Source organism: Dama dama, chromosome 11, assembly GCF_033118175.1.
Source record: "Dama dama isolate Ldn47 chromosome 11, ASM3311817v1, whole genome shotgun sequence".
NCBI lineage: Eukaryota > Metazoa > Chordata > Mammalia > Artiodactyla > Cervidae > Dama > Dama dama.
The window spans coordinates 98,264,651-98,290,987 of NC_083691.1; the positions used below are offsets into that span (position 1 = coordinate 98,264,651).

General features: G+C 39.4%; 2 protein-coding genes across 4 annotated transcripts; one reads left to right on the forward strand and one right to left on the reverse strand.

Annotated features, from left to right (window-relative positions):
- Positions 1–241: 241 nt before the first annotated feature.
- Positions 242–11,289, reverse strand: MRPL30 (mitochondrial ribosomal protein L30). Of its 2 annotated transcripts, XM_061155934.1 has the most exons (7): positions 11,166–11,289; positions 9,917–10,089; positions 5,865–5,942; positions 4,252–4,332; positions 848–994; positions 544–617; positions 242–465 (listed from the first exon to the last, which is right to left on the reverse strand). In XM_061155934.1, exons 3-7 carry the CDS (start codon positions 5,913–5,915, stop codon positions 333–335), a joined length of 486 nt encoding a protein of 161 aa, XP_061011917.1. In that variant the 5' UTR covers positions 5,916–5,942; positions 9,917–10,089; positions 11,166–11,289; the 3' UTR covers positions 242–332. The 2 variants fall into 2 exon arrangements, with proteins under 2 accessions (XP_061011917.1, XP_061011918.1); XM_061155935.1 differs by lacking the exon at positions 9,917–10,089 and having other exon boundaries at positions 11,166–11,287.
- Positions 11,290–11,354: 65 nt separating this feature from the next.
- MITD1 (microtubule interacting and trafficking domain containing 1) lies at positions 11,355–25,873 on the forward strand. 2 transcript variants are annotated; one of them, XM_061155937.1, is made up of 7 exons: positions 11,355–11,566; positions 20,959–21,060; positions 23,396–23,532; positions 23,617–23,667; positions 24,619–24,734; positions 25,497–25,557; positions 25,651–25,873. In XM_061155937.1, the coding sequence occupies exons 1-7, from the start codon at positions 11,416–11,418 to the stop codon at positions 25,744–25,746; spliced, it is 714 nt and encodes a 237-aa protein (XP_061011920.1). In that variant the 5' UTR covers positions 11,355–11,415; the 3' UTR covers positions 25,747–25,873. The 2 variants fall into 2 exon arrangements, with proteins under 2 accessions (XP_061011920.1, XP_061011919.1); XM_061155936.1 differs by having other exon boundaries at positions 11,357–11,566; positions 23,617–23,703.
- Positions 25,874–26,337: the final 464 nt, after the last annotated feature.

Genomic DNA, 26,337 nt, shown 5'->3' on the forward strand with positions numbered 1-26,337 from the left:
CAAATAAGAAAACCATTTTTTAAAAAAGTTAATGATGATTGCTAACGTGTCACCTGAACCCATGTGTTTAAACATTGCTATTCTTACCCATTTTCCAGTTACACCACAGGGGGGTAGTAGGGGGGGAAGGGGAGATAAACTACTAAGGGTGGGGTGGGGAGGGAATTAAACCAATTAATAGCACTAAAACCTCCAAGACTACCCAAGGAAGAATCACACCATGTTTAGCCAGTGAAAAGGATTAGAATTTTTTAAACATTTTAATGAGAACACTTTCTCACCATCTTTAAATAGAAATGACTTCCACTTTCTACTCTGAAGCTTCTGGGCTGTCAGCACTTCTTCGCTTCCTGGTCCGCGGGGTTCAGAAGCCAGCGCACGACCAGCTCGCCAGTGCTCTTCAGGCACGTGTTAGACATGTCCTCCTCTGTTGGGAGACCCTGGGGCAGCTTCAGGGGCTTGATTCTGTGACATGAGAAGATGCTGTTAGTGTTACACCAGGTAACACACTTTAAGAAACTGCTAGAATAACAAATAACAAACCTTATCAAATGTTTAACCACTTTCAGTTTTGCATTCACTGAAGGGATATTCTTGTGAACTTGAGGAGTATGTGCCTACAAACAAAGGAAACATTAGGAATCAATTTCAACAGTGCAGATGGTCCCACCTTTCAGCAAGAGGTTAAGGTGAAGTCTTCTTCTATCTAAATCAAATTTTCTAATACATTACATGAAATAATACATTTAAACAAAAGAAATATTAAATAAGTAGGTTAAAAGTTTTAAAGGTGGAAAATTTACAGCAAATTTAAACAACACTTAAGATGACTAAAATAGGTACATACTTTTTGTAACCCAAGCATCTTTATTATATCTTTCTCCCAATACGGACGTCTTCTTGTACTTTTTATTCTGGTGACAATATGCAGTTTATGAGGTTGCTGTGGATCCCCACCATATTTTTCATGATCTTCAGGTGAAGGCCAAAAAACCTAGAGAGAAGAACTATAAATGATAAATTTTCAACACAGCTTCAATGTACCCCCCTTTTCTTAAAAAAAAAAAAAAAAAAAACTTCAAACGACTATATAATAATTTCATATCTAATCACTCTACAATTCTCATCCTCAAATCAAACATTTCTACCAGTCTGACTACTCAGATAGATGAAGTCGAAGGAGTTCATGCACTAGGAAAAACATCACACAGCCCGGGATTTTCTTTTGTTTTGATAAAGAACAAAGCAGGAAGAACCGGGTGACAAACGCCAGAAGGCACTGCACTGTACGGGCTAGGCCTTGAACTGCATCCCCTCCCCCATTCAGGGAGGGGACAAATACAAACTTACAGTAACACAGGAGTATTATTAAAATGGAGTATGTACTGGGCTACATCCCCAAATAAGGATATATGTATAACACTATTTGTAATACTGAAACATTTAAAGGCCATATTCATATTCCTCAAGAGAACAGCTAAAAAATTAGGATTACTGCATAGTCATAATTATTACATTCTAAATAAAACTATTAATAACTAAATTAGACATGACGCAAATAAATTCTGCTGTATTCTCCTGGATTTAATGCTGCTATCAAAATAAATAAGGCTTACCATTTACCATTTTTGTAGGTACTAATTTTGAAGGATGGTCACAATATACTCTTGAGCAAAAACAACTAAATTTCCACACCACAAAAAAACAAATTTCTACACCACTATGTGTAGTAGGATTCCGTCTTTGCTTCATCTATACCATGATGAGTGTGTATATGTGATGTATTCTATAAATATCACTTCTAAGAATATGACCATAAATTCTAAACATGATTCTAACAATTCTACACATATGTGTGTGTGTTAGTCACTCAGTCGTGTCTAACTCTTTGCAACCCCATGGACTATAGCCTACCAGGCTCCTCTGTCCATGGAATTCTCCAGGCAAGAATACTGGAGTGAGCTGGGGATCTTCCGGACCCAGGGATCAAATCCAGGTCTCCTGCACTGCAGGCAGATTCTTTACCATTGAGCCACCAGGGAACCCATATATGTGTGTGTATACATCTACACACACACACACACACACACACACACACAACCTTAAATGTAGAAAGGTCTCAAAAACATTAGGTCAAGAGTCATACCTCTGGGGAAACAGACTGAGGGAAGGACAAAAAAAAGATGTTACTTTAATCACAAATAATATTATTTAATCATTAATTTCTCCACAGAGTGATCAGGTTACATTGCTAAACGATGAAAGCAGCTAGAGAAGCATTATAGCCAAGATGATGCACATCTTTAAAAACATGTAAAAGAGAAGTACACGGAAGGAGTGGGCAGTGGTTGTCTCCAAACGGGTGGGATGAAGGGTATTTTTCTAGAGCTTTTGAAGAAACATAGGGTGAGAAGAATGGTGGCATACAGAGGATGGGGTAGGTACACCAAAGAAAAGGAAAGACGACACAAAGAAATGGTGTGAGGAGCATGAAATATTTAGGAAAAGTCAGTGGTTCCATGTGAATAAGGTAGGAAAAAAAACATGAAAAGCAATGCAGGCGGAGGAGTTAAACTAAGCTCAACTATGCTGAGTCTTTAGAAATTTCCAGAAGGCATATAAAGCTATTGGAGGTTTGAAACAATATGACATTTCAAAGATAGATTCGGAAAGAAAACTCTTTCAAAAGAACTGGAGGTGGAGACTGATACCAAAAAAACTCAGGAAGGTCTTAGGGACATGGTTTGAGGGTCTGAATTACAGCAGCTGTAACAGAAAAGGACTGATCTGGGGACTTTGGCCAGTAAAACAGATGGATTTGTGGCGGGTGAGGGAGCAGACAGGGTTGAGACTGACTCAGAGGTTTTCAGTCTGGGAAATCAGACAGAGGATCAACTGACATTACTAATACAGGACAAGCACATTCTTTTAGTTTGGTTATTTGGAGGGAAAGTAAGACAGTGAGTTCAATTTTGGATAGCTTGAAATACCTATGGGTTATCCAAGCAGCAAGGTTTAGAAATTATTTGAGAAAACAGGAATAAGTCTGGAAGACAGGCAACGGGCTACAGATGCACACTTCAGAGTCATTTCTATGAGGCTGGAAAGTTTTCAAACTCACTACAGCTGGCGATTAAAATCACCGCCTCCCACATTTTAAACAAATGTTAACATCTGTATCTATCCTTTTCTTACAGAAGTTTACAGTCTAAGAAACATGGAAAGATATGACAATGTAGTTGCAGACCATGACGTGGAAAAAAGATTTCTGATAAAGGAACATCAAGCATGTTAAAGGTATCAAAATAATCGACGGTAATACTATTTCAGCTCTGAAAAAATCAGTAGAAAATGGTGGTTGCCAGAGACTGGGGGAAGAAGGTATGAGGAGTTACCGTTTAATGGGAATAGAGTTGTTCCAATTTTGTAAGATAAAGAGTTCTGGAGAGGGATGGTTGTGAAGGTCACACAATCATATGAAAGTACTTAATAACACTGAGTGAAAGTGTTAGTCATTCAGTTGTGTCCAACTCTTTGCGACCTCCTAGACCATAGCTCACCAGGCTCCTCTGTCCATGGAATTCTCCAAGAAAGAATACTAAAGCGGGTTGCCATTCCCTCCTCTAGGGGATCTTCCCCACCCAGGGACTGAACCAGGGTCTCCTGCATTGCAGGTAGATTCTTCACCATCTGAGCCACCAGTGAAGCATGTAATATCACTGAAGTGTACACTAAAAAAAAAAAACAGTTAAGACACTAAAGTTTATATATACCTTATGCATTTTACCACAATACTGAAAAATTGGAGCAAACAAAAGAAAAATCTATTGAGGGCTTAGCCAGTGTTTTTTGAAAGAATGATAGGTACACACAAGTTTAGCAGAGATGATCCAAATTAGCAACAGCTGATAGAGAGTAAAAACCAAGAGGCACAGGGACAGTATGAGCAGGAAGAAGACAGTTTTCTCAGGACAACAGTGCTATGAAGACACAAAATATTAAGGGAAAAAACCACAATCAGGAATAAACAGGTTCTGAGATGATAAAAAATCCACTACTTAAAAGGCCAGTAGCACAATTTTATTTTTAATAATTATTTACCTAAATCACACTATGTTTAAAACTCTACCCTTCTACCTATATCGACAAATAATTTAACATGAAAGTTTCCAATATTGCAAAAACCAGTACCTTTCAAAGTACAACATGCTTTTAAAAAATAGTAACAGGAAAATAAAACCTTGTTCTTACTTCATCTGGAATTCTTGACCTCGTAAACTTGTGACGAATCCAATCTGTACAAATAAGAGGCTCCACACCTTTTGTTGCCGTCTAAAATATGACATAAAACATTTGTTTTTCAGCACTCTATCTAGCACAGAAATCCAAACCTTCTATTTTTAGGTGGTGAAAGTCCATTCTTTCTGTTCTTGTGTTACTCGCTCAGTCTTGTCTGATGCTTTGCAGCCCCACGGACTCTAGCTCGCCAGGTTCCTCTGTCCCTGGAATTCTTCAGGCAATAATACTGGAGTGGGTGGCCATTTCCCTTTCCAGGGTATCTTCCCAACCCAGGGATCGAACCTGGGTCTCCTGCATTGCAGGCAGATTCTTTATTGTCTGGGCCACAAGGGAAGCCCTATTCTTACCTAACCTGTAATTATTAAACATTTATCTCAACCCCCTAGCTGAATGAATATACATCTTATCTTACCACTAACATTAAATATTAATATAAACATTTCAACCAGTGATTGGCAATAATTTTCTGTAAAGGAGTAGACAATAAATATTTCCGGTTCTGGGCTACATGGTTCCCAGAGCCAAGTCTCAGCTCTGCCACTGCAGGGCCAATGCAGCCATCAACAATAATTACATTGTTGTGGCTATGTTCTAATAACACTGTTTCAAAAACCGATGGTGGGCTGAAGCTGGCCTGTAGGTTATAGTTAATGTGCTCAAGACAACATACAGTAATTTATCCTTCAACAATACAACGTAAAAGAAAGTCAAAATGAGTTTCCAGTTTTCTTTCTAGTCCCAACAGTGTCATGAACTCTGGGTTCCTGTCTCCTGTACTCTTTCTACAAACCTCCAATAGTATTTCTCCCAGGCTGCCAAAGAAAAAGGATTCACTGTCAATCCTTCATACCAGGAAACTCCTCTGGGTAGGCAGTAATCATTCCTTCTATGCCTTCCCTGGACAGCAGAGAGCACCGGGAGAATAAGCAGGAAGGAACGGGGACGGGGGGGGGGCAGTGGGCGGTGGGGGGAAGTGATGGACACAGGCTCTGATTCACCAGGAAATAATACTAACCAACCAGGATTAATCTGAGGCTAAGGTAAGAATCTCAAACATCTGACATTATCATCATCTAATTGGAGGTCCTACCTAGACTCTGGCCCTCATGAGTAGACTAGCTACACCACTGCAATTTCTAAAAGAAAGACTAGAAGGAAATACATGGAAGTACAAACATAAATGATCTCTGGGAAATTGTTTCTCTTCTTTCTACTTTTTTCTAATTTTCTAAGATTGAAAATGCACTCTCTTTATAATTGAAAGGAAAAAAAAAAAATCTAAAAAGATTAAGGTGGACAAAGGGGAATCAATACTAGTCATTTTTTACCAGCATGTTCTCCAGGAAAAGGTCTTTTGTGATTTCAATTCTTTAGGGATAAAACAGCAAAGAAACCAAATAAAATCAACTCTCAACATTAAAAAAAAGAAAAAATATATATATATGAAGAAACTTAAAAATTTAACTTGCCTGTATGTTTTGTTAATTAGAAAAGAGATAAAAAGTTCTTAAGGAATAGAAAAGCAAGACAACTGAAAAAGATAATTACTGAAAAGAAACACTTACTTGAAGTCTCCCTGGGGGCCTCTGAACTATTGAGCGCAAAATCCCTGCCATGGATGTGGTGGCTGCTCTCCTTAGAGGCTGTGAGAAGTAAAAAACAGACCTGTGGGTCACGTATGTTTTGGAAACAGATAGCTCCCCCATTTCTGTAGTAACAAAAAGCTGAGCAAATTGAAAAACTGGATGAAGTTTAACAGTACAATCTTGGTTGTTTTAATACAATAAGGACAAGAATTAAGTTATAATAAATGTTTTAGTCAGAGTTCAAGAAAACCATAGGCAGTAATTATACATTAATCATGTACCATTTTCACCAAAGAGTTAAACCCTAAGTTGATTTCAACAACAAAAATGGGTAGTGGAGGTTACTATCATTCAAAAAATCTTCAACAGGGAGGGCAGATAAAGAATGCTTTGCTGTAGTATCACAAAAAGAGAGAGAGCTGGAAAGGACTGAAGACACCCCAACTCCTAATTGGAACTAATGACCTTCTTACTTCATTTATACGGAAAATGAATCCCCAGAGAGTTCAGTCATTTTACCCAAGAGCATCCAGCTTTTAAGAGAGTATATGGTCTGGAACCTAATTTTTTTATTACATTTTCATTAAATCCTAACACCCTTCTGTTAAGAACAGTAGGATGCTCTTTTTTGCTTATTTGCATTTTAAGCTATTCTTAATGTACATGCATTGCTTTTATAAAGTAAAAGTCACGTTTATTTAGACACAGAACAATTATAGCCTATTATACTAACTTGAGGGCTTCCCTGGTGGCTCAAAGGGCAAAGAATCTGCCTGCAACGCAGGAGACCCAAGTTTGATCCCTGGGCTGGGAAGATACCCTGGAGAAGGAAATGGCTACCCACTCCAGTATTCTTGCCTGGAGAATTCCATGGATAGAGGAGCCTGGTGAGCTACAGTCCATGGGGTTGCAAAGAGTCAGACATGACTGAGTGACTCTCTCTCTCTCTCTCTCTCTCTCTCTCTCTCACACACACACACACACACACACACACACACACTGACTTAAACTGAATGTAGAAAGATTAAGTTCATGAACTACATGCATTAATATATTTTGGATACGTGACTTAATTCATATGTTTCAATTCCCCCCACCCCCAAGAATAGAAAGAAAATAATACCTATCTTGCAAATGAATTATTCTAAAAACATCTAAAACAGTACTTGGCATATCAGAAGCCCTTAATAGATGGTAACTTTTACTATTATAAGATCATTAAGTTATTACAGAGCTATAATAAGAATACCCTAACATGCCAAAATAAGGTAAGTGCTGTATTTCAATGTCTACCAGATTCTGGCTCACTCAAGCTCTGCAGGTCTTTCCTGTGGTGTGGAAAAAGCAATGAAGTTGGGGAATCAATGCAAGATGTCCCCCTAAAAGGGCCTAACTTCAGAAAAATTCTCAGCAACTGAACCAGTATTTCAAAATTCTGTATCAGTTTTAGAAGCGCTAACTACTATAATCTTAGTGCCCCAAAAGCAAAACTTTTGTTTTATTCATATTCTATATTCTTGGCATCCAGCACACTATCTGATAGACAGCAGGCACCGTGTTGATGAATGTCTGAATTAATTAATGGGTTACATCCATGGTCCATTCAACCAAGAATTCAGAAGTAAATCAGAATTTCATAACTGCCATTCAGATTTTATACTTTAAACATTACAATACAGCATAGCAATTTCTAGTTCAAATTATCCAGTTTGCTTGGCTGGCTGTTTAGATCCTTTGTATCAAGGCTTCTTTAGAAGAGAGGCTTAATCCTCCAGCGCTCCAATCAAACAATCTAAATTATTTTCCCTACCATACTTCTTCCTCCAAAGTTAAGCATTTTCTTAGGTACTAACAAAAATAGTAGGTACCTAAGCACAAAGTTAGGTACTAATCCAATTTATTTAACTTGGCTCTTTGTTAAACCTTTCTCTTATTTAGATTCCAAGCAAAGCCTCCTAATTGGCCTTCCTGCTTCTATTCTAATTTCCCCAAGGTCTTTTCCCCATGGCAGCAATCATCTCACTAAATCTGAAATCAGGTAATATCAATACCTCTGCTCAAAACCTTCCAAAGACCCAGGTTTCTCATTGTTAGAGTAGGTGGTTACACACAAGCCAGAGAGGAAGGGTAGAATATCTATGTCATCCCATGACACAGGATTAGTGGTGGCACTAACATTTAGCTTAATAAAGATATGATGGATATAGAAATAATTATAGATACATATATATACATGGGTTGGCCCTCTTAGCTGAGAGGACCTAAAAACAATGGCATCCCAATAGGAATGAGCACACCCAGTGCTAAGATCTTAGTTCCTAGTAGCATTCTCTGATAAAAAGAACCAGGACTTCTTGGAGAAAAGGCTGATTACACGGCTGTAGCAAGGAATATATAAAGAATATATAAAGGTAAGTCTGGAGCATCGTGTAGTGCTAGAAAGGAACTACTCAAAAAGTCAAAAATGATGGGGACTATGTCAAAGGGACTAAAAGCCAACTGAAAGAGCTCCCAGCAGCTACAGCTGAAATAATATGAGCAACAAGATAAGTAATACAGTATTGGCATAAAACCCAAAACATAAACATAAACTAACCATGAATCCATACTGATATAAACAGATGAATGATGAGAGAGAGGAAAAAAAAATCTCTCTTACAGAAGGATTTCAAATAATTTATGTAGATACTCCCCTCTCAAAGAGGTGGAGAAAAGCTATCAACTCTTAAGCATGGGGTACACTTAAAGACTTTCTGCTAGAGTTAGGAAAGAAGTCGTGGGGGGGGGGTAGGAAATAATGTTACACTAGAGAAATCTAACCAACACTACATCTTCAAAGTGATCACGATTAACATCAACTGTGATAAAAGCCAAGCTGATAGCATCCACAGAATGATAGAATGAGAACAGCACTTCACCTCTGTCTTCCTTCCAAAAACCCCTATCATCACTCTAATAGAAAAATATCAGACAAACTCCAGTTGAAGGACATTGTACAAAATACTTATCCAGTATTTCCTCAAATACCTGACCACCTCAAAACTGTCAAGGTCATCAAAAACAAGGTGAGTCTGAGAAACTGACATAGTCAAGAGGAGCACTTGACAACTAAACATAATGTGGTATCTTGGATGGACTTTTGAAAGTAAAAGGACATCAGGTAAAAACTAAAAAAATCTGAATGAAGTATGACCTTTAGTTAACAATGTATTAATATTGGCTTATCAATTATAACAAATATACCACACTAATTTAAGATGTTAATAACAGGGGAAATTTTGTGTGGGCAGGGTATATAGGAAATATTAATATCTGCATAACTTTTCTGTAAATCTAAAATTACTACAAAATTAAAGTTTATTTATTACTAGACTGAAAACTTTTAACTTAACACCTCTTCATTTCAGAGTGGCGACCAGTCCTTAACCTTCCACCTTGAGGATTTCATCTCCAATTATTCTCTTGCTCAGTTGCTATACACACCCGCTGCAAGAAAGCCCTGCAATTTGCCAGGCAGGCATACTCCCCTGACTATTCCCTCTCCTGGAATGTCCCTGATATCCACATAGTTAATTCTCTCACATCCTTCAATTTCTGGCTAAAATCTCATCTTCTCAATGAGGTCTACCCTGATTCCATTATTTAACATTTTGACCCAGAGGACAATTGTCAGCACTCCCAATGTCTTTTACTTTACTTGACTGTCTTTCCATAGCACTTACTATCTTCTAATATAATTTAATTACTTGTTAGGTTTGTGGTTTACCATCTGTTTCCACCCAATAGCATGTGAGTTCCACAAGGACAAAGATTTTAAAATTTTGTTTTGCTCTGTCTATTCACAGATATACTTCAAGCAGCTGCCTGAGCAGCACAGCCTTGTAGCAGCCACTAAATTTTTGCTGAATGAAGTTTTACTTCCAGATTTCAGAAGGTGTGACAGTCAAAAGTCATCAAGTTCTAATAAAGTAAAAGTTGTTCTTAATAATTAGGCACATAACTCTTGGACCTGTCTTTCACTGTACAACTACCTTTCTCTCGCACAGATGAAAAGCCAGGAAAATAAATGCAGGGCTTCCCAGGTGGTGCAGAGGTAAAGAATCCGCTTGCCAATGCAGGAGAGGCAAGAGATGCGGGTTTGATCCCTGGGTCAGGAAGATCCCTTGGAGTAGTAGGAAATGGCAATTCACTCCAGTATTCTTGCCTGGAAAATCCAATGGACAGAGGCTGGTGAGCAACAGTCCAAGAGTTGGACAAGACTGAGGACACACACACACGAGAAATATGATCCCACTTCCATTCCATTAAAAAGAGAGAGCGATGTCTGTGAAACTCTAGAAGCCTATCAGAGAAACGTTAGCATATCTGGGGAGAGAAGGGCAGGCTACCAGAACTATTTTCCTTAACTTCCACCCCTGGTATTGTCTGATAGGTTTGTTGCTGTTGTTCTTTTACAATGACTGTACAAGTAACTGTTCTTTAAAAAAAAGAAAACTAATTCCTTTTCTAAAGAGGCAAGACATCTATTTAATAGTAAATGGGGATCGGGAAGGAACACAGAACGCAGAATTTCCCTTTGAACAAACTGACATCTCTGAGGGCAAGAAATGCCTCTTTTTTGAACTCTAGGCAGCCCTCCTAAGTGCCTCTTGGGAAAAAAACAAAACAAAACAACGCTGAACAAGTAGCTTTGAGTAGGTGGCGATCAAAACACGGTTGCAAAATCACGACTTTTGGTAAAACGGTTATTATTATTTTTTTTTTTGGCCGCCTCCCACAGCAAGCGGGATCATAAGTTTCTCCACCAGGGATGGAACCCATGCCTCCTCCAGTGCAAGCGCGGAGTCTTAACTACACTGGACCGTCAGGGAAATCCCAAAAGGTAAAATAAGCTAACTCCGCGGGGTTTGCGTTCTAAAATGCAGCAATTTTTAAATTAGATAATTTTGTATCACCATTAACAATTCGTTAGGCTGCCCCCCAGAAGAAAGCCCAAGTTACGAGTAAAACAGAAGCACAGAAATTCCCGCCAGACTGCCGGGCCGGGGACACTCAGCCCTCGAGCTCCAGGAGGCGAGACTCCTCAGGCCGCATCCCGGGATCCCTCAAGCAGGGAGACGTGATCCAGCCGGGAAGCGGCTTTTCGGGAGACCAAGGGCCAACCCTGGACGCAGGCCCATTCAGCTTACTGTGACCCGTAAACCCAGAACTGAATAGACAAAAATCAATCCTTATTTGCATAGGGTCCCCAGATATATGCTCCTAGCAAAAATGCAATACCTTCAGCCGTCTCTCAGCCTTAAGTTAACCACTGAGGAAAACAGGAGCCGAGGAAGGAGCCGGAGTGCCACACTCAAACTCGGCCGTAACAGTGCGCACACAGTGCAGCACTTTAGTTCCTGCCGACTCCCGCCCACTCCGGCACCATAAAAAGAGAGCACAGATGCATGGGCGTCACGTGACCGCGTGCGGGAGCGCCGCAGACCCACCCACCAAGGAATGTGTAGAAGCTGCTGTAGTTTCCGGGATTATGGCGAGGTCCGGCCTGGCGCAGGACGCTGGGAGCACAGCTGCAGTCACTGTGATAAAGCGGGCGTTGGAACTCGAGTCCGAGTCCCGGTACCCGCAGGCTCTGGTGTGTTACCAGGAGGGGATCGATCTGCTCCTGCAGGTTCTGAAAGGTGAGCAGTGAGCCGGGGAGCGGAGACTGGAGGAAAAGGAGTTGCAATCCGTCTTGCCTGAGTGGGAGTGAAAGAGTTAAAACGATTCCTTTCGCCGCGAGACAGCAGTGAAATAACAGAAGATGGGGCATTCTACAGGACAGGTGTACTGGTTTCTTTTATATCTTTATTAGATTGATGTCGACAATGAAGGAGAGGTTACTGTTCTAGAATTTTTAGAGGTAACTAGATGCAGTAGCTGCCTTGAAGGGACTTGGATTTGAACGAACTGTGTAAAACATTTGGGGATCAATTTAGGAAGATTGTATATGGAACAAGTAGCAATAAAATGATTACCTTTGTTAGGTAGTATGGTATTTTTCAAACTCTATTCTTAATTTTAGAGGTGCAGACTAACATGTTTGGGAAGGAATTGTCATGATGTCTGAATTTGAACGTCGAAGCAAATATGACAAAATGCTAACAATTTTTAAATCTAGGTGATAGATAATAAGGGTGTTCATTACACTCTTCCTTATTTTTCTCATTAAACATTTTCATTATAAGTTAAAAGAAAACTAACAAGGGCCTACTGTGTAGAACAGGGAACTCTACCCAGTACTCTCTAATGACTTACATGGGAAAATAATTTAAAAAGAGTGAATATATGTGTATGTATAACTGATTCACTTTGCCATACCCATGAAACTACCACAACACTGTAAATCAACTATGAAAGTATTAGTTGCTCAGTCATGTGGGATTCTTTGTGACCCCATGGACTGTAGCCTGCCAGGCTCCTCTGTCCATGGAATTTTTCAGGCAAGAGTACTGGAGTGGGTCTTCCTGACCCAGGGATTGACCCGGTGTTTCCTATGTCTCCTGCATTGGCAGGTGGGTTCTTTATCACTAGCACCACCTGCGAAGCCCAACTATACTCCAATTTAAGTTTTTTCATTAGAAATGGATATACTGAAATTTCGTGTGAGAAATGTATAGGATTGTGAGAGTTAAGACTTTCTGTTACATGGTTACTCAGTGTTGTTGTTGTTGAGTCGTTCAGTCACCCAGTTGTGTCTGACTCTTTGCAACCCCGTGGACTGCAGCATGCCAGGCCTCCCTGTCCCTCACCATCTCCCAAAGTTTGCCCGAGTTCATGTCCATTGCATCAGTTGATGCCATCCAGCCATCTCATCCTCTGACGCCCTCTCCTCCTTCTGCCATCAGTCTTTCCCAGCATCAGGGACTTCTCCAATGAGTTGGCTTTTCACATCAGATGACCAATTCAGTGTTGAGAAGTACCCAAATAACCTTAACAACCGAGCACAATCCCTTGCATGTAGTAAACATGTAATTATATATTAATTGACTTAAAACAAGCCCCTGCTCCCCATCGTCTTGTGTTCCCAGTCTGGCCCAAGATCTCCCCTCTATGCCTTTTTGCCTGCATGTTTATGATTTGTTTCAGAAGCTTTGAGACGGCAGAGGCTGCTCTTCAGTGTACAGTGCTTTTCTTAGAACTCTAAACCCTGCCTTGGGCAGGGACCATTTGATGATGGTGATAACAAGAGTAACTATCATTTATACGTCTTGAGTGGTAGGTAGTGTGCAGAGCACATTAGAAGCATGATCCCAGTTCGTCCTCATGGTTGCCCTATGAAGTATGAGGTGATGTTACCCTCATTTTACCGCATAAAAAGCAAAGTTCACTTTCGTGAAGTGCCACCATTAGTAGAGTCACAACTGGAACCCAAGGCTTTAGTGAGTCTGCTCTGCTGACTCCCAGAAAGGGATATGGCATACAGTGTTGAACTCTGAAGCAGCAGAATCCCAGGAGTTCTGCTCCTGTGTGCTCCACTGATCCTGTGGGGGTTAAAGAGACAGTAACATGATCTTGAAGGTTAAGATATAAATGCAAATAACTGTACTGCAGGGAATAAGTGCCAAGAGTCACGGAAACAAATGCAATGAGGATTTAAACAGCCAGTGGTCATTTGGGGATGGAAAGGTGGAGGTTGCTTTTGATAGAGGTTTTGGAAGGTTAAGTAGAATTTCAGAAAAAGTGTTCCAGTTCTGTCTCTGCTGTTTTACTAAATAAGTGGTTCAGTTCACTTTGGCATATACCTATAGAGGAATAGGAGAAGTTTAAAGGTATCCTGGTGCTTGGAGCATGCTGTGGATGGCCTTGACTGCCAGGAGATTTTAACTCATTCCCTTGACAAGGAGAAACTAAAGTTTCTGCAAAGAAGTGACATAATTAAAGTTGCATTTCAGGGCCTGCCTCTCTTAGGAATATGTTTTTCTCCCAAATATTTGCATGACCTGTTCTCTCTCCTCTTTCAGGTATTTACACAAATACCACCTTATTTGTGGGGGCCATTCCCTGACCCCAGTGTGAAATTACAACCGCCATCCCAGGACTCTCTTATCCTTCTTCCTTGCTTTATTTAATGGCACTTTATCACAGTCTAACATACGTGTTTTACCAATTTATCTCTGTTGTTGTCTTTCCTCCCACTTGAATGATAGTGGGGAATTGTGTTTTGTTTTACTAACTGCTGTGTCTCCAGTGCTTAGAATAATGCCTAGCATGTGGTAAGTTCTCAGCAAATATTTCTTGAATAAATGAGTGAACAGGGCAGGAGTGTAGGAGAGACACGAACCTGAAGAGACTGAAGTCAAGCAGATCAATTAATGAACTCCTGCAGGAGTCAAGATGAGAGGAGATGAGGGCCTGAATGAACCATGACCTGAATGACACCACTTATTAGGAAAGGGAGAGGACAGAGTGGACATTGAATTACTGGCATTGGCTCATTGATTAGATGTGGGAGTGAGTTTCCAATGGGACTTGGAGATGGCTATATGATGAAGCCTGGAAAACAAAGTCATGTTTGAAGAATGGGTCAAACTGTGATCAAGGATAATGATTAAGAAAGAGGACAGGGAAAATAGTGTATATTTATAGGCAGTAGCAAAGTAACAGTAGAGTTAAGAAAAGAGTTGTTAGATAAAATCTAGTTCTAAAGGAAGCCGAGAGGGCAGTGTGTAAGGAAATTAAGTAGATGATAATGATACTGACAATGTTTATTGAGTATTTCCTGCATGCCAGTCTCATAATTTGTTGTTGTTCAGATGCTAAGTCATGTCAACTCTTTGCAATTAGTTTTTCATAATTAGTCCTCTCCACAATTTTCTTTCCATGTTAGACAAGAAGATAAAAAGAGGTTGAGTAACTGGTCAAGATCACACAGCTAAAAGTGGCAAAGCAGGTTTTGTTTTTTAATTCTTTTTTGACTGTGCTGAGTCTTCGTTGCAGCATGGGTTCTCTAGTTGAGGCAGATGGGCTTAGTTGCCCTGTGGCATGTGGGATCTTAGTTCCCTGACCAGGGATTGAACCCAAGTCCCCTGCCTTGGAAGGCATATTCTTAACCTCCTGACCACCAGGGAAGTCCCCAAACATTATATTTTAGTTGGTTAATTTTTTTTTCTCACGATAGTATGGCTTAAGAATTCTGAAGCTGCTTGATGTCTATACTGAACTTGAAAGTGAAAGTATTACTTGCTCAGTCATGTCCGACTCTTTGCAACCCCATGAACTGTAGCCTGCCAGGCTCCTCTATCCATGGGGTTCTCCAGGTAAGAATACTGGAGTGGGTAGCCATTTCCTTCCCCAGGGGATCTTCCCTACCCAGGGATCTAACCAGGAACAAGCTAATAAATATATTGTGGATAATGAAAGAAGTTACAGGTGAGGAAAGGAGGAAAGCTAGAATGAACCCAGTGGGATCAAAGTTAACGTGAATTTGTGGGTTTTGATGCAGATGGACAGATACAGCAATAGAGATGTATGTATTAGTAAACCTCCATAGACTTTCTGCCTGTATTGACAGAAAGCGTCTAGACTTTCCCCAAGCTACAGTGAACACACTTAGCACTCAGAATATGATCTCTTGATACCATTCTCCAATAAAAGAAACCAAAGTCTCTGGGAGAAATGGTTAATTCTGGGGCTGGAGCAAGAAAACTACAACGTTTTGCACCAAAATGTAAGGAAATACTCAAAAAATAATGGGGTACGTCAGAAGTACACAGGAACTCTCAAAGCCAATGCTGATAATATTTAAGCAAGAAAATGATGATAGTTTCCCATCCTGATACCAAAACCAGACAAAGACAACACAAAAAAAGAAAACTACAGGCCAATGTCACTGATGAACATAGCTGCAAAAATCCTCAACAAAATTTTAGCAAACACAATTCAGCAACACATCAAATGTCCATACATCATGATCAAGTTGGGTTTATTCCAAGAATGCAAGGATTTTTCAATATACGCAAATCAATCAATGTGGTACACCCTATTAACAAATTGAAAGATAAAAAGCATATGATAATATCAATAGGTGCAGAAAAAGCTTTGACAAAATTCAGCACCCATTTATGATTAAAACTCTTCAAAAAATGGGTATAGAAGGAACCTACCTCAACATAGGAAAGGACATATATGATAAGCCTATAGCAAACATTGTTCTCAATGGTAAAAAACTGAAAGCATTCCCCCTAAATCAGGAACAAGACAAGGGTGTCCACTTTCACCACTATTATTCAGCATAGTTACAGCAATCAGAGAAGAAAAAGAAAAACAGGAATCCAGATCAGAAAAGAAGATGTAAAGCTCTCACTGTTTGCAGATGACATAATACTGTACATAGAAAACCCTAAAGATAGTTCAGAAAATTACTAGAGCTAATCAGTGAATTTAGCAAAGATTCAGGATACAAAATCAATACACAGAAATCACTTGCATTTCTATATACTAATATACTAACAATGAAAAATCAGAAAGAGAAATTAAAAAATCAATCCCATTCACCATTGCAACAAAAAGAATTAAATAGAAATAAACTTACCTAAGGAGACAAAAGAACTGTACACAGAAAATTATAGAACACTAAGGAAAGAAATCAAAGACTACATAAACAGATGGAGAGATATTCCATGTTCCTGGGTAGGAAGAATCAAGATTGTGAAAATGACTGTACTACCAAATGCAGTATATAGATTCAATGCAATCCCTATCAAATTACCAATAGCATTTTTCACAGAACTAGAACAAAAAATGCCATAATTCATATGGAAACACAAAAGACCCCGAATAGCCAAAGCTGTCTTGAGAAAGAAGAATGGAGCTGGAGGAATCAACCTTCCTGACTTCAGACTATACTACAAAGCTATAGTCGTCAAGACAGTATGGTGCTGGCACAGAAACAGAATACAGACCAGTGGAACAAGATTGAAAGCCCAGAGATAAACCCATGCACCTGTGGGTACCTTATTTTTGACAAAGGAGGCAAGAATATACAATGGGGCAAAGACAGTCTCTTCAACAAATGGTGCTGGGAAAACTGGACAGCTACATGTAAAAGAATGAAATTAGAACACTTCCTAACACCATACACAAAGATAAACTCAAAATGGATTAAAGACCTAAATGTAAGACCAGAAACTATAAAACTCTTAGAGGAAAACATAGGCAGAACACTCGACATAAATCAAAGCAAGATCCTCTATGACCCACCTCCTGGAGTATCAGAAATAAAAACAAGAACAAGTAGGACCTGATTAAACTTAAAAGCTTTTGCACAGCAAAGGAAACTATAAACAAGGTGAAAGGACAACCCTCAGAATGGGAGAAAATAATAGCAAATGAAACAACTGACAAAGGATTAATTTCCAAAATATACAAGCAGCTCATACAACCCAATGCCAGAAAAACAACCCAATCAAAAAGAGGGAAAAAGACCTAAACAGACATTTCTCCAAAGAAGACATACAGATGGCTAACAAGTGCATGAAAAGATGCTCAACATCACTCATTATTAGAGAAATGCAAATCAAAACTACAATGAGATATCACCTCACACCAGTCAGATGGCCATTGTCAAAAAGTCTACAAACAATAAATGCTGGAGAGGGTGTGGAGAAAAGGGAACTCTCTTGCACTGTTGGTGAGAATGTAAATTGATACAGTCACTATGGAAGACGGTATGGAGATCCCTTAAAAAACTAGGAATAAGCCCACTATATGACCCAACAATCCCACTTCTAAGCATATACCCTGAGGAAACCAAAATTGAAAAAGACACATGTACCCTAATGTTCATTGCAGCACTATGTATAATAGCTAGAACATGGAAGCAACCTAGATGTCCATCGACAGATGAATGGATAAGGAAGTTGTGGTACATATAGACAATGGAATAATACTACATTTTTATATTACACCATAAAAAGGAACACATTTGAGTTAAGTTCTTGCTGAGCAAGAAGTAAGAGCAAGAAGTAACAGCAAGTTCCTTGCTGTCCAAGGGACTTTCAGGAGTTTTCTCCAACACTACAGTTCAAAGGCATCAGTTCTTTGGTGTTCTGTCTTCTTTTCAGTCCAGCTCTCACAACCATACATGACCCCTCGGAAGACCATAGCCTTGACTATACGGACCTTTGTCAGCAAAGTAATGTCTCTGCTTTTCAGCACACTGTATAGGTTTGTCATAGCTTTCCTGTCAAGAAACAATCGTCTTCTGACTTCTTGACTGTAGTCACCATGTGCAATGATTTGAGAGCTCAAGAAGAAGAAATCTGTCACTACTTCCACCTTTTCCCCTTCCCATTTGTCATGAAGTAATGGGGCTGGATGCCATGATTTTCGTTCTTTTAGAAGTTACTCTCCTCCTTCACCCTCATCAAGAGGCTCTCTAGTTCCTCTTCGCTTTCTGCCATTAGAGTGGTATCATCCACATATCTAAGGTTGTTGATGTTTTTCCTGCCTGTCTTGATTCCAGCTTGTAGCTCATCCAACCCAGCATTTCTCGTGATGTGCTTAGCAGCGTATAGGTTAAGCAAACAGGGTGACAGCAGACAGCCCTGTCTTACTCCTTTCTCAATCTTGAACCAATCAGTTGTTCCATACAGGCTTCTAACTGTTGCTTCTTGACCTGCATACAGGTTTCTCAGGAGACAGGTAAGATGGTCTGGTATCCCCATCTCTTTAAGAGCTTTCCATAGTTTTTTATGATTCACACAAAGGCTTTAGCATAGTTGATGAAACAACTATGTTTTTCATAGTAGATGTTTTTCTGGAATTCCATTGCTTTCTCTAAGATCCAGCAAATGTTGGCAATTTGATCACTGGTTTCTCTTCCTTGTCTAAACCCAGCTTGGTCATGTGGAACTTCTTGGTTCACATAATGTTTAAGCCTAGCATGCAAGGTTCTAAGCATGACCTTAACTAGCATGGGAGATCAGTGCAATTATCCAACTGTTAGCACATTCTTTAGTACTACCCTTCTTGGGAATTGGGATGAGGATTGACCTTTTCCAGTCCTGTGGCCACTGCTGAGTCTTCCAGATTTGCTGAGATACTGACTGCAACACCTTGATGGCATCATCCTCTAGGGTTTTGTTTGCATAGTTCTACTGTAATTCCAGGTGGTGCTAGCATTAAAGAAGCCACCTGCCAGTGCAGGAGACATAAGAGATGCAGGTTCGATCCCTGGGTCGGGACGATCTCCTGGAGAGGGGTATGGCAACCCACTCCAGTATTCTTGCCTGGAGAATCCCATGGACAGAGGAGCCTGGCGGGCTACAGTCATGGAGTCTCACAGAGTTGTACACAACTGAAGTGAGTGAGCATTGGAATTCCATCACATCCACTAGCTTTATTAACACCTGCTGCTGCTGCTGCTAAGTTGCCTCAGTCGTGTCCAACTCTGTGCGACCCCATAGACGGCAGCCCACCAGGCTCCCCTGTCCCCGGGATTCTCCAGGCAAGGACACGGGAGTAGGTTGCCATTTCCTTCAATGCATGAAAGTGAAAAGTGAAAGTGAAGTTGCTCAGTGGTGTCCGACTCTTGGCAACCCCGTGGACTGCAGCCTACCAGGCTCCTCCGTCCATGGGATTTTCCAGGCAAGAGTACTGGAGTGGGGTGCCATGGCCTTCTCCCTTATTAACAGCAGTGAGTCCTGAAGCCCACTTAACTTCGAACTCCAGAATGTCTGGCTCTGAGTGACCACGTCATCAGAGTTATCTGGTTCATTAAGACCTTTTTTGTACAGTTCTTCCATGTATTCTTTCCGTCTCTTCTTGATATCTTCAGCGTCTACTAGGTCTTAACTGTTTTTGTCCTTTATTGTGCCCATCTTTGGGTGAAATGTTCCCTTGATATTTCCAATTTTCATCCAACTAGACACAGAGTTCCAGAGAATAGCACAGAGAGACAAGAAGCCCTTCTTCAATGAACAGTACATAAAACTAGAAGAAAACAACAAAAGGGAAAGACTAGAGATCTCAGGAAAATTGGAAATATCAAGGGAATACTTCACCCAAAGATGGGCACAATAAAGGACAATAAAGTGGGATAATTAATGAAATACCAATAAGGTATGTAGATGACCTAATAGTGTTGTATCAGTGTTCACATGCTTGCTCTGATAATTGTACTGTAGTTGTGTAATATGTTAATATAGGGCAATCTAGATGAAGGGATTTGCCTTCATTTGTCTTTGCCATTTTCTTTGCTTTTCCATAAGTATACAATTAATTCAAAATAAAATGTTTTTAAAAACAGAGTTTAAAGATGAAATTAAAGCGAAAAATGACTATGGCTGATTCATATCAATGTATGACAAAACCCACTGAAATGTTGTGAAGTAATTAGCCTCCAACTAATAAAAAAAATTAAAAAAAATAAAATAAAATAAATAAAAGCTAATTAGGAAATCAAATCCAAAAGGACTGAATCCATAAAATGTTGGCTTTGTAATACTGATGGAAAAAAAAAAAAAAGAAAGTGAAAAATGAAAGCAGTATTAAAAGGGAGGAAGGAAGGGACCAGAAGTAATTTGGTAACTGGTTGGAGGTAGGGCTTGGGATAAGCGTTTATTGATAATGTATACTCAAAAATACCTTTGATTTTGGAGATGGCTGGGAAAATGAGATAACATAAGCTATAAAGGGGAAGTCTGGGATAGAGACTGGTTTTGTGGAAGAAAGATGTTGTTTGCTATCTTTTGATTATGCTAAGATTTCAAACTTCTGGGTAATTGGAACAAAATAGTGCTCATAGTCAGTGACATGTAATAAGCCACCTTTGTTTCCACACCTGATTGAGTGTCCCCAGCTGTCAGTCACAGTGTCAGAGTCCCCACTCCTAAATAAAGTGGCTTCCGATGCTCAGTGAAAAGGTGAAGGTCATACAGGATCAAGCTAAATTGGGACCTATTATTTGTGTATTTTAGGACCAAGGCGAACCATGCCAAAGGACAGGAAATCCGTGGAAAATTTAGGAAATTTTCCTGTACCAAAGAGAAAGCCTGTTTGGAATCTTGAGAGTCTATTTTTTAATTTGTAGGCACCAAAGATGAAACAAAAAGGTGTAATCTCAGAAAAAGAATTTCTGACTACATGGATAGAGCAGAACACATAAAGAAATACTTGGACCAAGAAAAAGAAGGTAAGGAGGCTACTTTGGAGAGTGTGTGCCTGAGCTCTTGTGACAAAGCCTGTTTCACCCAGTGTTTCTGACTGTGCCCTTTGGAGCTCTGCGTGGTCTGGACTGTTTACCCTTGGGAGCTTACACGTCTCCTCTGCATTTCCAATTCTTAACTTTTTTTTTTTTTTTTTTTAATTTATTTGGCTACACTGGGCCTCAGTTGCATCACTAAAAAAAAGACAGGGACTTTTTTTTTAGTTGCAGTGTATGGGATCTAGTTCCCTGACCAGGGGTCCAACCCAGACCCCTGCACTGGGAGCTCAGAGTCTTAGCCACTAGACCACAAGGGAAGCCCCTTTGCCCTGTTTTGTTTTGTTTTCTGCTCCGGGGAATGTGGCAGTCAGATACCCTCCTGAGAATTTGAGGACAACTCTACATACTGCAGAACTTTGCATGCCATTTTAAGGAATTCATGATCCCCATGAAGCTTATGTGTGGATTCTGGTTTCACTATTACTACAGAGCAATACTGAATGTAAAGCCTGTATTTTATTTGTATCTCCCTTTATAAAATGACCAAAATGTTAAAGTAGCTCAAGAAATGCCTGGGGCTTCTTTGAGATTTTTGTCTCGAATCAGAACGTTTTAGGAGTTAGGTATTCTTAATGATGAGAGATGCAGAAGGTATGATTCCCTATTTATAACTGGTTCTCTGGGGGCTCCCCAGGTGGCGCAGTGGTAAAGAATCAGCCTACCAATGCAGGAGACATGGGCTTGATCCCTGGGTGGGGAAGATCCCCTGGAGGAGGATATGACAACCCATCTAGTATTCTTACCTGGGAAATCCCATGGACAGAGGAGCCTGGTGGGCTGTAGTCCATGGGGTCACAGAGTCAGACATGACTGAGCAGTCACAGTGATGAGAGATGCAGGAGGTATGGTTCCCTTTTTATAATTATTTCCCTACTTTTTGAGCATCCAGTTTACAGACATTTAGACACCAGTGGCTGTTGCCACCTGACATTCATAGCTGCTGCATTCTACAGTCAAAGGAACTGCTGTCCTCAAAAAACAAAAACAAAATCAGTGTCCCCCAGCCCTCAGCTCCCGTTTACTCCAGCCCTCTGCACACCTGTTCCTGGTATTCTGTACTATCCCAAACCCTGGCTACCCAGATTAACCTGGCTAGCTGGCTACTTTGTTGAGAAGTAGTAAAATTGTTTACTTCATCCCAAATTGAAACCTGCAATGCAGTTTCCCTCTGAAATCTGAAGGAAATAGAGCACCATCAACTTTGTGCCTTGAATACACTAGCTTAAACTAACTTATGTGACTAGCTTGGCTTGAAAACGGATGCACAGTTTGTAACTTTTTATGTTTTGAGATATTAGGAACAGAATCCAAACCACTGATTTTTAAACAAAAGTTTAAAAGTGCAACCACCATATAAATCAGGAACTACCATTAAAGATCATATTTAAAAAAAAAACCTTAAAGGTCTTTGATAACTTATTCAATAATTAATCATTTTGAATGAACAAAAATAATAGAACTCCCCTGCTGACCCTATGGCATTCTAGTATTTAGCTTGGATTATTAAGAAGTACTATAAGTTTCTGCTTAACACACTCTCTACAAGTTCTAAGACTCCTAGACTCCATATTATATTGCATTTATATATTTAATGTGTGCTTAGTAACTCACTTATTCTGACTCTTCGTGAGCCTTTGGACTGTAGCCTACCAGGCTCCTCTGTCCATGGGATTTTTCAGGCAAGAATACTGGAATGGGTTGAATACTGGAATTCTCTAGGGAATCTTCCCAACACAAGGATCAAACCTGTCTCCTGCATTGCAGGTGGATTCTTTACTGCTGAGCCATCGGGGAAGCCATATATGTAATACCTCAGGTATTAAATTGCAAGACATAAAAAGACTTAAATCTGAAGAGAAAGACCAGTTGCCCACTGAATCATAGCTTATGATTCTACTCATGGTGACAAAAATATTAGATATCTTTATATACAGTATGGTTCTCTCTTGAATAAACTAACTGGTTCTATAGGATTTAGCTCAAGAACCTATTCCAAGAAATCTCTGGACTTTCCTACTTGCCTGGCCTCCATGAAGGCAAAACTCCTTCATTGGATGGTTTGCCTTATTTACCTCTGTGTGTGTGTGGCATCTTGCAATGTGTCTGGTATAGATTAAGCATTCGAAAATGCTCACTGAGTGCATGAGTTTAAAAACATTAAAAAAAAAATTAACTTGTATGTGCTCCTGATTTTTCACTATATATAAATATAGTATGTATAAAAAGAAAACAAGTAGTCACTACAGAAGCTTCTGTTTTGTAGCTGGAAAATATCACAAGCAAATTAAAATAGAAGAGAATGCAACAGGTTTCAGCTATGAGTCCCTTTTTCAAGAATACCTGAGTGAAACAGTTACAGAAGTTTGGATAGAAGATCCTTATATTAGACAAACACATCAGGTAGGTGAAATGTACTCACATAGGATGAAATAGTTATTATTTAACATGTACAAGTTAGTAATAACCTATCCCAATATCTTTCAGCTGTATAACTTCCTTCGATTTTGTGAGATGCTGGTTAAGAGACCATGTAAAGTAAGAACTATTCATCTTCTCACCTCTCTTGATGAAGTAGGTACCTGAAAGCATTTACTCTTTCTTAACATCATGAACTTTACTCAGTTGCAGGATGTAGTTCAAAGCAAACTTGGATGTAATGCTTCAGCCAGTGAACTTGCTATTTTCATGCTCAGTCGCTCAGTTGTGTCTGACTCTTTGCGGCCCCATGGACTGTAGCCCACCAGGCTCCTCTGTCCATGGGATTCTCCGGGCAAGAATACTGGAGTGGGTTGCCATTTCCTCCTCCAGCAGGTCTTCCCGACCCAGGGATCAAACCTGCGTCTCTTGCATCTCCTGCATTGGCAGGTGGATTCTTTACTCCTGAGCCACCTGGGAATAGGTATAAAACACATTGGAGGAGATGCTGTTGATTTTAGTATGTTGTACCTTGCATTTGGCCACTTAGCTAAGCTCTCTTATTCAAATAGTTTGTCAATTTAGTTTCTTGGATGTTCTATGAGTCAATCACTCTGTCTTCACTATTGATAGTTTCTATCATCACTATCTTGATTTTGATTTAAATAGGGATAATTCTAAACAATTCATATTTCTAGGATTAATTTGAGAAGAAATCCTCATCTGAATAAGTAGCACCATTAAAATACATCTTAGGAGATGGCACCAAGTTGTGTTATGTTCACATTAGAAAAAAAATGATTATTTTGATAAAAACAGTTGCCCTTAAACTACTTCATCTTCTTTGGTTGCTTCTTTGCATTAATGGACAGAGAAATTAGTGTAGAATATTTATATTTTAATTCACCTAAGATACACATTGCATGCGCTTCCTAGGTGGCTCAGCGGTAAAGAATCTACCTGCCAATGACACAACTGTGCACCTGAACACACACATGCATAGCTTAGGAATAATTTAAAATATTAATAACTGAGTCAAAAAATTGTTTTGTTTTTTTTTCCTATTAACAGGGCACTGGGAAAGAGCAGCAGAGTAGTGGCCTGGAAGAGATAAAACAGTCACTCAGGAATCATGGAGTGCATTTGGAATTAGAATATTCTTCTTCAATACATGACCGAGAAATTAGGTTAGTATATAGTAATACTTTAATTTTTTTTTAATACTTTAAATTTTTATGCAGTTGAAAAATACTTATTTTTATTTCTCATAAGTTATTTATAATTACATATAATATTCCACTTAAATATTAAAAATTTAAATAAAGCGTAATTTTAGTATTTTTCACTTTTGAAGAAAAAAAAATTTCAGTAATTTTGTCCTCTGTGTGAGTTTCCTCTTTCCTAATGGAATAAAATTTACATGTTCTGTGTCATCTGAGCAAAGGAAGTATTTTTCTATCCAATTATACATACAGTATTATGGCATTGGGATAATTTCCTTTTCTGGTGATACTGGTATTTATTTAATTTGGCTTTACTTCTTATAGTTTATTAAATTTTCTAGTAGGCATGACAGGATGCTGTGTTGTACCCATCGGGGCCTCCTCTGCCCTGGTACATCCCCACCTCTAGGCGGGGAAGGCCCTGAAACACCACCAGTCTGCCTGAGTACTCTTGGAAGCCACTTGTTAGCAGAACAGGGAAGCTTTCTCAGGAAGGTGAAATTCATGAGGAAGGTTTAATTGAATTGTTAAACTCTTTTATCAGCTAATGGTTGTTTTGTTTCATTGTAGACACAGCCCATAGGTAAACCCAGGTTTGGTTCAACTCTTGCCACTGAAAGAAGTGATTTTATTTGTTAGGGGGAGATTTAGCTGACACTTCATACAACTTTGATCATTGTCTGACTTAAATGTCTGGAGTATAATACTATATACTAATTTCAATAGGTTCAACAATGGATGGATGATTAAGATTGGAAGGGGACTTGATTATTTTAAGAAACCACAGGTAGGATATAGTCTTATGTGACTGTGTAGCATTCTTTAACAAAATGGCTTTGATCCTTTTTGTTTAAAAAAAACTCTTTTCTTCTCTTCTTAGAGTCGTTTTTCCCTTGGATATTGTGATTTTGATTTAAGACCATGTCATGAAACAACAGTGGACATTTTTCACAATAAGCACACAAAAAAAATATGATGGATAGTAGCCTAACTTACATATATATTTCTACTTTGAATGTTGGGTTTTTTTTTTTTTAACTTTGGACAGATCATTCCTATAATGTATGAATTTAACAATAAATTTTTATATTTCTACTAATGTATGGATTCCTTGTTCAGTTGTGTGACCAATCCTGAATACTTTTATCAATAAGTTACTCAGAGTTATAGTGTTTCAAGTATAGCTAGTTGAAACATCTCCCCAGATTTTCCCTTATTTGGATGTTGATGAATGAATCAACACCTTAGCCACTGGACCACCCAGGAAGTCCCTACAATTATGTGTCTTTAGCAGACATTTACCTAAATTCAGTTATCCTCTATTACTTAACTCCTTATAAAGGCAAATCAAGCCTTTTAGTAATATCGGATGCATTTTGCAGCTCACCTAACCTTGACTGGAACATCTGTAAAGCTCTGCAGCTTAGCATCAATTGTCCTGGGAAAGCCTATCCATTGAGATGCCAGTTGACTGGTTGGGGGACAGATTAGGTCCCATGGGGATCAGCTGGGAGAGGGGATACTGCTAGAGACAGTGGGCAGACCAGAAGCTTGAAGAATAAGCTAA